The 14,039-nt window shown below is 52.8% G+C and overlaps 1 protein-coding gene across 2 annotated transcripts in view; it reads right to left on the bottom strand.

Annotated features, from left to right (window-relative positions):
* Positions 1–84: 84 nt before the first annotated feature.
* IGSF3 (immunoglobulin superfamily member 3) overlaps positions 85–14,039 on the bottom strand; it is a 100,892-nt gene continuing 86,937 nt past the window's right edge. For both annotated transcript variants that reach the window (XM_054819675.1, XM_054819684.1), the window contains 4 exons: positions 10,417–10,827; positions 8,432–8,839; positions 3,884–4,315; positions 85–3,102 (listed from right to left, as the gene is read on the bottom strand). In XM_054819675.1, the coding sequence (XP_054675650.1) occupies positions 2,852–3,102; positions 3,884–4,315; positions 8,432–8,839; positions 10,417–10,827 (1,502 nt within the window). In that variant the 3' untranslated portion in view covers positions 85–2,851. The remainder of the gene's footprint in view (positions 3,103–3,883; positions 4,316–8,431; positions 8,840–10,416; positions 10,828–14,039) is intronic.

Here is a 14,039-nt window from a genome sequence, read left to right as displayed (position 1 = left end):
AGGAGCTCACCACCGCTTTGCACAGGGAGGGTGCATAAAGGCATAATGAAAGCTCAGATCTGACAAAAACCAGCAGCAACAGGATTCACAATTTCAACACAGTTTACTACAGCTCTCAGGTGTGTTGTATAAAACATGTTTTAGTGCAACATAGTACAAAGTTTTTGTTTTTTTTGCTTTGTTTTGTTTTTTTTTTTTTTAAAAATTCCCAAACATCTTTCCACATCATGCATGGATAGGGTATCTCTCTTTCTTCTTGGGTTCGTTACAGAAAGTTACAGCAGAGAGAGTGGTTTGAAAAGCTTCGTGTTAAAACTTGTTACAGGAAGAGTCTGCCTTATAAAAACAGAAGATTGAGACCGGGCAACACACTGCCAGAGCAATGGAGAAATGTCACCATCAAGGTACATTCAGGGATCACTGTGGGAGCTACTTCCCAGGAAAGCCTGGGCTCGGCACGGGAGCTGCCAGGCTGGGAAGGGACCCGTTTCGGCCAGGGGGACGGGGCCACAAGACAGCCCTCCAGGAGAGCCCCGTTCTGGGGCAGACAGGCTGGAGAGAAGGAATGTGGCTCGGACGCAGCACAGTGCTCTCCCAGGAAAGAACAGCTCCTGCCGACTGCATTTTCTCTTTTTTCCTTTAAAGCTGAAATGAGTTGCAGCTCCTGGCCGGGCACAGTATGTACAGGAGATAATACATTTACGAAACAATACCCACTGGCTGCAGCTGCTGCTGTTTGCGCCTTGGTTCTTCATTTCCATTCACTTCTCATCCCACTCCTCTCTTTGCAGATGCCTTATCCAGAAAGGGAAGACAAGTGTGTGGGTGTGCGATACATATATATATATATATAGGAGTGTCATACTACGCATATGCTGGGGTCAGTAAGCAGTTACGTCTCAAGGAGGCAGACTTTGTGGAGGGACGAGTGAAATTTGGGCTTCCCAGCAGAAGAGGAAACCAATGCCGTTCTGGTGGAGGAGCAGAGGTGGCTGACTTCGAATGCCCAAGCGTGGGACAGTCCGCGGCCACGTGGGTCCTCTCCCACGGCTGGGAGAGAGGATACACAGTGCAGATCTCCCACGCGAGGCTTCATCACCTCTGAAACATCAAGGCATCAGGGTCTAACCGACTAGTGCTACAGAGCATCTGCTGAGGTCCCCTTCTCTTCACAAAGAGCAGTCTGACCCTCCTGAAGAGGACTGTGGGTATGGCACCTCTCGCACAAGAGGCAGGGAGGTTTGTTGCGGCTGTGCCTGTCCGCCCCGGTTGGCTTCAGCCACACTGCAAAAAAATAAATGGCTGGATTTGCCGGGAAGACATCAAGGAAGACAACAAAAGGCCATTTTTGGCAAACATTTTCTTCCGCCAGACGTAACGCTTCGGGCGTATAGGGGAGGAGGCGGTTTCCTCCACAGGACAGGGCAGGGGTACTTGGCTTTAGAGGGTATGGGCGCTCAGGTGCCCCACGTGGCGAGAGCCCTAGTTTGGTTCGCAAGAGCCATATCTTTCACAGAAAGAACAGCATTTCTTGCCACAGCGACTGCCTACGACAAGAGCAGGTGACTTTGCCAGGAGGGGGAGCTTATGGAGAAACAGTTTCTCCTCCTAAAGCCCCAGAAACAAAAAATGGCAGACGCACGCACACGCGCAGGGGAAGATATGTCTCGGCCCAAAGGGACAGGGAAGGCCCCGAGGTGCCGACATGGTGCAGGCTCTTTGCCGTGTCCAAGCTCATGCCGGTAAGTAGTACAAGCCGCAGGGAAACTTGTGCCTCGTGGTGATTAATTATGTGTCCCCACTGCATGGCATGGCTGCAACTGGACTCCTCAGCTGAACCATCCAGGGGCTGTGAACCCAACCCACGGAGCTCCCCCTTTCCCCCTTGCTAGAGTCATTACTTTGGTCATGTTGAAGTCTTCAGAGACTGGATCCAGCCACCCGTCCCCAAGCGACTGGGGCACAGAGGGGACCCACCTCATCAGAGGTGGCAGCATGGACACCAGGGAGGAGCACGACTCTGGTAAGCTGGACCGTACAAGGACCCTCTTTGCTACCAACAAAGTCAGGGCTTTCGGGTGTCTTCCTTCTATCCCCCCCTTCAGTTCCTGGAGACAAACTAAATTGCTTTTGTCCTGACCGCAAGCGCACTGAATATTCAGTCTCTCCGAGACCTGGGAACACTCCCCAAAGGTGAATTGCTCCCTCCTGAGAGAACAGTTAGATGGAGGCAAGAAGATGCTGAGGCTACAGTGAGTCTTTGAGATGGACCTCCCGACAGCCCAGCTAACACCTCCAGAGGTGGACCTGGCTTTGTCTGTTTTGGAAGAGGGAGGAGCTAGCTCAGCACACCTTGGGAAAAGACCTTCTTCACCATGGCACCGAGTCTGAAGCGGAGAACCGGTCTGTTTTGGAAAACATATACGTTTACTTCCAAAGAGATCGCCCCAGGATCCCAAACGACCCCTGGGAACTCCTCTCTGTGTGGAGGGCGGGGGAAGCCTACAGTTCTTTGAGAGACCGAAAAAGAAATGACAACAAAGAAGTAACGGCCCAAAAGACAGCAACTGATGGGAGCAAAATTAATCCGAGAGGAACATCCGCTATGTACACAAAGCGCAGGGACCCTCCGTCTGTCGGGATGAAGGGGTGCGCTCCTACAGGTGCTGGAGGAAGCCTCAGACCTTCCTGTCCCCGCTGGCTGGGTGCTCCGCAGAACTCGGCCGCCACGTCGGAGCACAGACGCTGAAACTAATGAAACAAGAACAACAAAACCCACTCTGTTCCTTAGGGTTCCCGGTGTGTCTCTGTTTCTCTCTCTCTGCGCGTCCCCTGGGGCGCCTCTGCCTCTTTAGTCTATGGTTCCTGGGTGGATGCTGAGGACTGGCGGCTCTAGGCAAGTGGGAGAGTAGTTGAGGTGAGGCTCTTTGATCCACAGCAAGGGGACCCCGTTCTTGCCCTCCGAGTTCTTGCTGGAGTTTCGGCTCTTGAACCGCACCAGGAGGATGGTGATGATCAAGATGCCAAAGATAGGGAAGGGGTAGAAGAACACAAAGTAGAAGAGGGCATCGTTGGAGCAGATGACAGACTGCAGGGTGGAGCCTGGAAAGAGACACAGGATGGTCACATTTCATGGCTTCTCTGCAATGCTGGGCCTACAAACTTCTTCAGAAACATAAAAAACCAGATGCTCATTAATCTGTGTCAATGCAGGAGGTGGGGCTCTGAGAAAAATACCAATACTGGAAAACAGAGCAGCAGCAGAAAGTTATCGCAGGGCATGTTTTGGCTTTATCCCCTGAAGAATTTCATGAGTGCTAGAGAGAGTCCTCCCTGGTGTAGATTTTACGGTATCTTATATAGCGGAGAGCCTTGCAAGCTGTTCATTCCCTCAGTGGTAGTGCACAGAGGCAGCACCCCAGCATATCTCCCCTAAGGGCTCACAAAACTCTCATGACCTCAACTATCTCTGGGGCCTCTAAACTATCCGATGGCTTCAAGAGTTCCTGGGAGAAGACCCTTGTGCCATAGCCTGCACCCTTGTGCAGAGCTAAGCCAACTTCTAGGGTGTTTCCCAATGGGAAGGGTTAGACCCCAGTGGGGGGCAATGTCCTTCCCCACTGACTTGGGACACACCAGGTGGTAAGTGTTGGGTGGGTGGGGCAGCCCCAGCACAGAACTAAGTGGAGCGTGGATGCTCAAGCCCAAGCAAGAGCTGGGCTATGAGCCATCGAGCTAATTGGAAAAGCAGCGGCACCACAGACTTGCCCCAGTGCAGGCGAGCCCCAGTCCCACCAGCTCCTTGGCCTTTTTATCTTGGTTGAACCAAAGACGCAGGGGATGCCAGGGCCAGGCCCCCATGAGGGTCGTCGCCTCTTCTCACCTGCATCCTGCACGTGAACGGCGACCGTCCCCGACTCCTCCTCCGCCAGCCGGTACCACACGCCGTTGGGGTCCGCCAGCCACTCCTCCACACGGCACGAGTAGTTGCCTGTGTCGGCGCCACCGGCCTGCAGCACCGTCAGACGGAAGAGCACCGCCGAGAGCCTCTGGAAGCGCAGGCGGCCCTCCCAACGACTGGCCTCGGGACTGAAGATGGCATCAAGGCCCACACTCAGCACCGCTTCCCTCTCCTCCTCCTCCTCGTTGTCCTCTTCCGCGTGGCCGCCTGCCTCTTTGGCCCGCAGGTTGTACCACGTCACTGCAAAGTGGGACTCTGGGCTGGAGCGGGACAGGATGCTGCAGTCCAGAGGGAAGGACTCCTTCTCCTGCACTGTGAGGTTGGCAGTGGCCGTGTCCACCTGCAAGGTGGGATCTAGGATGACAAAAGGGGAGAGGTGAGTGCTGAGCAAAACGCTATCATCAAAGCCATCATGCCCCAGCACAAACTGACTGTCACGACTCCGGTGCTGAGTGCAATCCAAGCAAATCCCAAAGGCTTGACGCAGCCTGCCAAGCCCCCTGGGTACCTCTGTGGTCAACCCCACAGGCGCAGCATCCTCACCTCACCGCACACCGCCGGGCACAGCGTGAAACAGGAGCTGGCTGCAAGTGCCGTGCTATCTCCCTGCCCATGCAGACCCTCGCACCAACTAAGAGGCATGTGTGCAAGAGGAGAAAGCTGCTGCAGCTCATCCAGACACGCTACGAGAACACGTCAGGAAATACCGAGGTTTGGTGCATGTGCTGAGGAGCAATGTACTACTGCTCCTCAGCTACTGGTGCAAAGAGCATTGCACAGCACGCTTATTTTTTATAGCTTTGAGAGCATTCAAAGGACTTAAAAATCAGTACGACAGAAGATGAGAGAATATTTTCCAGCAATTTGGGAAGTTATTTAGGTAAGAGGTTCCTCCATGGAGATGTCCTCAGCACAGACACAGCAACGACACTTCCAAAAGATTCCCTCTCTCATTTTTTTTCTCTAGCACTTGCTGCAAGGCTAAAGAGATGTTTTTACCTAACTGAGATACAGCAGCCAGAACCCAAGATGAATTGATTAAAGGCTGACTTCAAGAGCAATTAACATTTGGTTTAGTCATCTTGCCAGGGAACGCATACTCCAGGGATCGCAATCAGTCTGGATCTAAGCTATCATTTAAAGATTAAAAAGCCCTTTCTGACGTGCGAGCTGAGCAGGAAGGGCAAGCCGATAGCTCACGGAAGAGAGAGGCACTTTCTCCTCCAGCAAATTTAGCAGGGCAAGCCCTCCCTCGCGCAGAGCCCAGGTGTCCCTGCAGGAGGGGGCTGCTGTCCCCCAGCTCTCATCAGCTGCTGGGCTGCTGTGCCCAGCGGGGCTTCTCATTACAGCACCTGCCCTACACTTCTTTAATGGTCCCATAAGGAAAAATCTTCATTAAGGCCAGAGCTCTTCGGGCCGTCAGCAGCACGAGTGTTTTCAGTTCACATCTTCCTCAGGAAGACTCCTGAGCAGAAACAGGAATGAAGTAAGTCCTGAGGTTTCAGGGACTACTGAGGTAAAAAGGAGGAAGGGAAGGAAATGGTTTGTCAAAACCAACACAAAGCTCCCCCCCACCTCAGTAGGTTAAGTAGAAAGAGAACTGCTGTCTGAAGGTGCTGTGAGGTTTCTTCCCTCTTTTGCTCATGATTATAGTCCTGAAAGATGAGCATGGAGATCCTCACTAATGAGACATGAGTCACAAGCAAGTTTAGTCATTTTGTTAAGTAGTGGCTGCTATGAAAGAAAAACAAACAACAACAAAGCACTTTTAGAAAAAAATTATCTTGAATTAGTGCATCCCCAACTCCCTCTCTTCTTCCCACTCCACATCCTTCCGCAATTTGAAATGAGCCTCGAGGATTTCCCCTGCTGTTCCTTCCCCACTCCGTCAGGGCTGGCAATTCTCGGCCAGCTCCGTTGCAGAGTTATGAGGCTAACATCTGGTTGGAATGGGCGGCACAAAGCACCACAGCGGCACTTGCAGAGCGCTTGCTTTACGTGCTGGAAAGTACCCAGCAAATGAGGACCATAACTGTTCCCGCTGTGTTCCTAAGTGTGGGAACGGCAACTTTCCATTTGTGGATACTGAAGTTGTAAGGGACCTGCTGTACCAGCTGAATGTTCACAAGTCCATGGGGCCTGATGGGATTCATCCCAGCGTTCTGAAGGAGCTAGCCAATGTTATGGCAGGACCCCTCTCGATCATCTACCAAAGGTCTGGGGAGCCTGGGGAGGTCCCCGCTGACTGGCAGCTGGTCAATGTTACTCCAATCTACAAAAAGGGTGTGAGGGAAGACCCAGGGAACGACAGACCTGTTAGTCTAACCTCAGTTCCTGGAAAAATTATGGAGAAGATTATACTGGGTGCTATTGAAAGGCATTTAAAGAATAATGCAATCATCAGGCAGAGTCAACATGGGTTTGCAAAGGGAAAGTCTTGTTTAACTGATTTGATATCCTTCTATGATAGCGTCACCTGCCCAGCGGGTGAAGGGAAGGCGGTGGATATAGTTTTTCTGGATTGTAGTAAGGCTTTTGATACTGTCCCTCACAGCCTCCTTCTGGGTAAGTTGTCCAACTGTGAGACAAGCAGGTTCATGGTGTGCTGTGTAAGAACTGGTTGAAGGGCAGAGCTCAAAGGGTTGTAGTGAATGGGGCTACATCTGGCTGGTGATTGGTCACCAGCGATGTTCCTCAGGGCTCAATTCTAGTGCTAGTCCTGTTCAATACATTTATCAATGATCAGGATGCAGGAGTTGAATGCACCATCAACAAACTTGCTGATGATACCTAACTGGGAGGTGCTGTTGCTTCTCTTGAGGGACAAGAGGCTTTGCAGAGGGATCTACATAGATTGGAGCATTAGGATGAAATTTAACAAGTCCAAATGCTGGATTCTGCACCTGGGATGGAGTAACACTGGACACAAGTACAAACTGGGAGAGGAGTAGCCGGAGACCAGCCCTGCAGAAAGAGGTCTGTGGGTGCTGGTCGACAGCGGGCTCAGTAGGAGTCAGCAGTGTGCCCTGGCAGCCAAGAGGGCAAACCACACTCTGGGGGGCATCAAACACAGTGTAACCAGCTGGTCAGAAGATGGGATTATCCTGCTGTATTCAGCATTGGTGCAGCCTCACCTTGAATACTGTGTGCAGTTCTGGGCCCCACAATTTAAGAAGGATGTGAAGGTCCTTGAATGTGTCCAGAGGAGAGCAACAAAACTGGTGAAAGGGCTAGAAGGCATGTCCTGTGAGGAGCAGCTGAGGACTTTGGGCTTGTCTAGTTTGGAGAGAAGGAGACTGAGGGGCGACCTCACTGCACTCTGCAGCTTCCTGAGGAGGGGAAGTGGAGGGGGAGGTGCTGAGCACTTCTCCCCGGGATTCAGCGACAGGGATTGTGGGAATGATTCAAAGCTGCACGAGGGGAGGTTCAGACTGGACATCAGGAAGCATTTCTTCACTGAGAGGGTGGTCAAACCCTGGAACAGACCTCCTACAGAGGTGGTCAATGCCCCAAGCCTGTCAGTGTTTGAGGCATTTGGACAATGCCCTTAATAATGTGCTTTAACATTTGGTCAGCCCCGAATTGGTCAGGCATTTGGACTAGATGATCACTGTAGGCCCCTTCCAACTGAAATGATTCTATTCTATTCTATTCCCATCCCATCCCATCCCGTCCCATCCCCAATCCTTTCAAACTGGAGTTTCCTCGCTGGTTTGAACTTCTGTAGGACTTTTTTCCCCACTACCTCTTGGAAAGAACGAGAAACACCTGCAGCGATTCCTGATGCCTGCCTCCCTGTGTCTGGGCACGGCCAGAATGGTGGTGTTCGGCAGCCAGATCCACCTGAACTACTGTCACTGGCAAGAGGGGGGCCAGGAAGCCTCTATGAACCTCCTTGTCCATACAGAGGCAGGCTCCTCATAGCCAACTCCTGCCCCATCAAGAAGCCCTCATCCCAACCGACAGATGAACCCTTGGAGCTGCACACCCTGCATCTGCTTCTTCACCTGCAGAACAGGGAGCAGCAGCATAAGAAACTGCCTGGACACCAGCAAGGGTCTCGATCTCCTCTGCTGCTCTCTTTTCATGCAAGGACCCTGCCGCTGGGGCACACGCCTGAGAAGCACAGATAGCCTCTCCCATCTCATTCTCAGTCAAAATGTGAATAAAATCAGAAGCCTATCCTATTGAATCTGTAAAAAAGTGCTGTAAAAAAATAAATTTGCAGATGCAGTGGTGACAAAATCCCAAGCCCATCTAGCTGTGTTTGCAGGGCTTGCTCCATGCTCTTTCCAGAAAAGCAAGGGTGCACCCAAGAAGACAGGCACAAAAGCATCAGCATGGTCTCTAGCACAGCAGTCCTGCTCTCTGCCCGGACCCGCTGTCAATGACAGACAGATGGTGACTCATGTGGTTGGTCCAAGAGGGCGGAGTGTTGCTCAAAGCTGTTGGCACAAGATCCTCTCTCACCTGGCTGCTTGACGGTGAGGGTGATGAGTCCAGAGAGGTCCTCTGCCCGCTTGTACCAGCGGTCGCTGGGGTCGAGGAGCCACTCTTCCACACGGCAGTCATAGGCCCCGCTGTCCCGCACAGTGGCATTTTGGATGGAGAGAAGGTAGAGACCCGGGGACGGGCTCTCTAGGTGCAGCCGGCTTCGCAGGTCGCCCAGTGCCACCAGGTCACCATAGCGCAGGGTGTTCTGCCGGCTCAGCTGGGCCACCGCCTGCTTCTCCGGGTGGCCCGGCCGCCAGACGTACCACTCCACTGAGAGCTGGGATGAGGGGCTGGTCCGGCTGTTGACCAGGCACTCCAGGGTCACCCACTGGTTCTCCAGCACCGTGATGTTCTTCTGAGTCTGGTTCACCTGCAGGCGGTTATCTATGGGGAAAGGCCATTAGAAATGCAAGGTGACCGAGGGCTGCAAGCTTCCTTTGTCTCCCCACAAGCCCTTCCTGCATGGCCACAGTCCTGGGGTGTGATGAAAGAAATGAGGAAGGGGAGGAAAAAAAAGATGGGGGGAAAAAAGAACAGGAGGAAAAGAACATAGGACTTGTGCTTTTTAGGGTCTTCTGACCAGTAAACCCTCCAGCAGTGGGAAAAGGGAAAAAAAATCAAGGTGGAGAATGGACAGCTGATTATAGGGAACCACCACTGCAAAACAAGAAGTGGCATGAGGGCAGAGTCACACAGTGTTTTGCTGCCTTGGGAATGTCCCTGGTTTGTGCTCCACAATTTCATTAATACATGGGGGGGAGACTGCAGTCAGCTCTTTTATGTGAAATGACGTGTCGTACACTCCTAATTCCTTCACAACTTCTTTCCAGTGGCACAGTTTGGACTTCCCTGGTACAGTTGCTGCAGCAAGCGATGGGCACTGTACTTCCCAGAGAGATGTGGGCAATGCAACGGAGCGGGCAGATCACAGCTCCCCGCTCCCTGACCGCCCCACAGCCACGTTGGGACTTTGCAGACAGAAACAAGGAGCTGGGACCGGCAGTGAGTGGCACGCTCTGGCCTGCCGCGCTCCCTGTGTGACCAGGCAAAGCTGTGCTGGTGACCATACACAATATCCCTGTTGCACCCCTGTCTGCAAAGCCTGCGTCTGGCCAGCCAAATCCAGACAGAGAAAATGCATTAAGCATCCTAGTACAGTCCTGCTATCCAGGTCTGTCCCTCCTGCCTGAGGGACTTTATCCTCCAGAAACGGGCAGGTGGAGCAAGCAAGGCAGGCTTTCTTGTGAAGTACTGATGCTCTGCCTCAGCAGCACATATGGGCTCCAGGCTGCTCTCAAAAACAGCGCTTGCATCCCTGCATCCTCCCTTCGCATGAAATGCGGGTTCTGTCCCCAGATCAGGGGACCATCTTTAGCTCCTCCATCAGCTCATCTTTACCAGTGATGTCTGCTGCCACGGAAACAACCAGCAGAGCAGATTTCTCCTTTCCCGGCAGCCACCTCCCCACCTCATTAAACTTGTTACTCGTATCTCATGTGCACAGTGCAGAGGGAAAAGTGACAAGGCTCACTGCGCCTGCCAGGATACAGGCACAGAGTAAAATTAAACTGTGTGCAAAACATAAAAATGCTTTCCCAGGCAGGCACACACCGTTTCTCTCTCAGTAGGTCACTAGTCGACACTCTTGCTACATGATGCTCCTGAGGATAAAGAAACCTGGCAGGATACAGTGGCCTTCTAGACAGCTGGGGAAGGACAACCTTCATGTGGGGATATTGAAATGCACATCAACCCAGCCTAAATGGAGGAGGGTCACACTGAAAGGGGAAAAAGTCCCTCTGTGTAGGGATATGCAGACATGAGGATGCAAGGTGAGGGTGACAAGGCTGCAGTAAAGAGAAGAGCAGGGTATCCCTGTTGTCCCAGGAAAACTCAGTGAGCTCACGAGCCATGCACAAGAGCCAATGCCAAGAGGACCCCACTGGCATGTTGCATGGTACCTGGCTGCTTGACGGTGACCTCTGTCCGCCCCGACACCTCCTCCGCCAGCTTGTACCAGGCGTGGTTTGGGCTGAGCAGCCACTCCTCCACGTGGCAGTAGTAGCTGCCGCTGTCTCGGACCTCTGCCCGCTGGACCGTCAGGCTGAAGAGCCCCCCTGACGCAGAGCGCTCAAATTGCAGCCGGCCCCGCAGCCCCTCCTCCTCCGCGTAGGTGCCGTACTCGAAGGCCGAGCTGTGGGTGGTCTTCAGGATGAGCTTGCCGTCAGCGTCGGAGGGCTTGTGGACATACCACAGCACAGCGAAGTGTGAGTCTGGGCTTGTCTGGGATTTCACCGAGCAGTTGAGGGGGATAGGGCGGTTCTCCACCAGAGTGATGCTCCGCTTTGACTTGCTCACCTGCAGCTTGGTCACTGCAAGGGAGGAACAGAGAAGGATGAGGAGAGGTGGGTCATTAACACAGAAAAGAAACTCACCTGGTTTGGGGAGGACCAGAGAGTCCTCCCAGCTGCACACATAGCTGATCTTGCCTGGGTCCCACTTAAACTGGACCTTTAAGACAAAGGTATTTCGATGTTCTCCTACCAAATCTTCTCTTTTCTTTCACCTCCTGCTCCACTCCTGGATCCTCCCACCATGTCCCTCAGCAAGAGGCTGCTTTTTCACAGTTTGTCTTTTAAAAGATTCCCTAATTCACCATGGTCTAGGGTACCAAACCTAGCAAGAAGACTACACCCAAATTCAGTGGGTTTTTTCATGGTGAAATCATACCACTTGCACCTCGGGGCAATGAGCTCTTGACCAGTTCCAGAGAAAACCATTTCCAGGAAGAGTGAATTAAATGAGGCTCTACTGCTGTCACATGCCAGCCATGTCAGTGACACGTAACCCACAGACATGCAATAGCTAGGAGAGCAAACAGGGGCACAACTGGAAAAGAAAAAGAGCATCAGAGTGGAAAGGATCAGTAGGGAGGCAAGCTCTGCTCCAGCAGCCAGGAGCTCTGGCTCCAGGTTCACCATGGACTGCACAGCCTGGACAAGGCACAGGCAGGTCACCTCCCTCAGCTTCCCAAGCATGACTGCAGTTCCTACACGGGTGGCTAAGTGGTCACACAGCGTTGAGGATGACACGACAGTGTCATTAGCTCTTGCCCCTGCAGGGAGAGAGACACAATGGTTTCTGATTCCTCTCTCCCTGCAGGAGCAGGAGATAAATCTTGCCCGAGCCTTGACCCAGGGCATTGCCATCTGCAGGGGAGGACACGAAGCGCCCTCCTGTGACACTTGTGCTTGAGGTGCCCTGGAACCCTGCCAGCTACAGACCTGAGGAGAGGACTAGCGCCCAGCCAGAAACACCGCTCCTCCTAGCAGCTCTGCCACCACCTCCCCTCCTTTGCCTCTCCTGCACGACCAGCACCTCCTCTCCAACGCGAGGACGCAGGATGCCCAGATCTGACAGCCCAAAGGGATGAGACCTAAGCTGAGCATGAAGCACAATACATTATCCAGGACATCGAAGCACAGTCAGGAAAACAGGGGGGAAGGTTCCCAGGAACGGAGGCAGTGTGCAAGGGGGTCTGGCAGGCAGCAGGTTCCCCCCCCAGCACCCCTCCATGCAGAGCCCCTTCCCAGTGCACCCTGTGATGACGAGCACCGCTGCTCTGGCATGGCTTATAAAGGGTGTCCTGACAAACGATGGGTCTTCAACGGCTGAGAGGCAGAAGGTGGGTACCCCAGTCCTGCTCCAGCCCAGCCACTCCCAACCTCTCCGGCTGCCTCATGTGGCAGCTCCCCTCTGAAAGGGGGGCATGCTGCCTTGCTGCCGGGTGAAGGGATTCTGCTGACAACTGGTACATCTCTTAACAAAACCTAGCGAGAACCCTGGGCACGAGTGGCATGACAGAAGCGTGGCACCACAGGCACGAACAACTGAAGGCTGCCAGGGGAGCTGTGCCCATCCACACCCTGGAAACCCGTCCCACGCATCCTGTGTTTGCGAGGAAGCAACGTTGTCTCCTCTCTCTCATCAAGGCATGGGCTCCTCACTTTGCATCACGCTTTGCTTCCAGCTTCCCTTGGGCCCCAGGGTCTCGGATGCCTGTCGGCACAACCGATGAGCGACAGGGCTGAGGGAGAGGACGGGCACAGGCAAACAACATCAAATGGGAGGGAGGAACCGCCACCACAGCAAGGCTTTCTGCTCTAACACAGCATCAGAGATAGGCATCCCCTGGAGCCTGGTTTGCCCCTCGCTTTAATCAGTATGCTAATAAGGACTCGATGGCTGTGTTAAGGGTATGGCATGCCGACAGTGGAGGGAGGAAAGGAGGGAAATAGTCCCTTGTTTTTCCTCCCTCGGGACTTCAACCTAATGGAGAGATTTAGCATCACCCTGCTGTATTTCTGCTGTACCCCAGACACACTCTTTGTTTCACTTCAGGACAGCAGCCTTAGCCACCCCACCCACACTCGTCCCACCTTTTTGGCTCAGTGTTGGTTAAGAAAGGTTATTTCAAGCATTAATCAATCTTCCAAGTCCCTGGGAGATGAAGCAATAAAGGGGAAGGTGATTCTCAGCAGTTTCCTTTCTCCCCCAGCCCCCTTTCCAAACAGTTTATTTTTAATTGGTACTGGATTATTTTCTGCAACCGTTACTAAGGAAACCTCTGTTACTATAGCAACCGTGTATGTTAAGTCAGTAGCCCTATATCTATTAAAATGCAGTATATAGACATGCTGCGTGTGGCAGGGTTGCTCAATATCAACACACACACAGAGGGAGCCAAGGTATGCACAGACCGGAGCTCCTGAGATCCAAACGTCTCTCCCAGTCCTTTTCCCACAGCGTGGCACCTCCAGGAGCTGGAAATGAGGAGGACGGACATGGAGTAATTTTAAGCCTGGCGTTCGGGGCAACAGACCCACACCTCGTACATGACAGATGTATTTCACTGAATCAGTGAGGGCTTGCTCCCAGACCACAATCACGGCAATTCTCATTGTGTACAAACAGCAGGGACTCTTGAGGTCATCCAAGAGCCCTCGGATGACCTCCATGCAGCTCCCCCTGCTTCCATTCGACACTTAGGAAGACATCTTGTTTTGTGGCGGTGGGGGTGATGGGGAAGAAATCTTACTATCTCTGGCAGAAATGAGATCTTAAATTCCACGCACGCGACCCAGCCCTCCAAGCCCTGCCTGGCAGCCACTGCAGCCAGTGTTCGAGCGTTTGCCCATGCATACACAGAATCCCCCAAATCTTGATGAGGTGTTTGCTTCTACTGCTGCTACCAGTTGGAGCAGCCGGCCCTGACAGGGAATTGCAGGTCTTCCCTTTGCTAGACTGCATGCACTTGCACAGGTTTGTAACATGGTGCGCAAAGTTTCATCTAGATTAGAGGTATCAGTGATATATAATGACACCCCTGCCAATGCACTTCTCATCTAACATGACTTACTTCCTAACTGAGGCACACCACGGAAGATGCAAATGCAGGTTTTGCTTCCCTCCCACAGAATTAAAGAGGACATACTTAGTCTTTTCCAATCTGTGAACACCAAATGCTTCCCCGTCCAGGCACTGGCTCTTGCATAGTAAATACGCACCTTCCTCTTCGTTACCT

The sequence above is a fragment of the Grus americana genome, chromosome 1 (genome assembly GCF_028858705.1).
Source record: "Grus americana isolate bGruAme1 chromosome 1, bGruAme1.mat, whole genome shotgun sequence".
Lineage (NCBI taxonomy): Eukaryota > Metazoa > Chordata > Aves > Gruiformes > Gruidae > Grus > Grus americana.
Note: the sequence above shows the minus strand (reverse complement) of the source record. Positions and strands in the feature narration are given on the sequence as shown.